The sequence below is a fragment of the Oratosquilla oratoria genome, chromosome 33 (genome assembly GCF_046742065.1).
Source record: "Oratosquilla oratoria isolate Oo_2021 chromosome 33, ASM4674206v1, whole genome shotgun sequence".
NCBI lineage: Eukaryota > Metazoa > Arthropoda > Malacostraca > Stomatopoda > Squillidae > Oratosquilla > Oratosquilla oratoria.
In genome coordinates, this window is record NC_134809.1 from 39,276,562 (window position 1) to 39,277,078 (window position 517).

General features: G+C 42.7%; 1 protein-coding gene across 1 annotated transcript in view; it reads right to left on the minus strand.

Moving 5' to 3' along the window:
• LOC143018027 (uncharacterized) overlaps nucleotides 1-72 on the minus strand; it is a 12,133-nt gene extending 12,061 nt beyond the window's left edge. Inside the window, exon 1 of the mRNA XM_076173066.1 lies at nucleotides 1-72. This exon is cut by the window's left edge and continues 207 nt beyond it. Within this exon, the coding sequence (XP_076029181.1) occupies nucleotides 1-66 (66 nt within the window). The 5' untranslated portion in view covers nucleotides 67-72.
• Nucleotides 73-517: the final 445 nt, after the last annotated feature.

The window sequence follows — 517 nt, forward strand, 5'->3', positions numbered from 1 at the left end:
GCCATAGGAAGGTGGTGGATGGTCCGGGTCTGCTTCAGCCTCTGCCCTTGTCAAGGCAAGACACATTACGAGAATGGATACGCGAAGCATCTGGGGACAAAACGAGAAATTTGTAAGTTAGTTTAATAGCAATAACAACAACAACAGCAACAGCAAAATCAACATTAGCAGCAACAGCAATTGCAACAGCAGCGGCAACAACAACGGTAGCAGCCGCAGCAAAGGCAACAGCAACAGTAACAGCAACAGGAACAACAATAGTAACCGTAATGTCACCAGCAGCAGAGGCAACAGTAATAGTAAAGTTAGAATCAACAGTTATAACAATAGCATCAGCAAAAAACAATACTACTGACGCAGTTAACAACATCAAGAGCAACAACAGCAAAATGAACAGCAACAGCAGTTACAACAACAGCAATAACAGTAACATAATATAAACTAACGCACACGTACACACATACACACACAAACACACACACACACATACACACGCACACACACACACACACACACA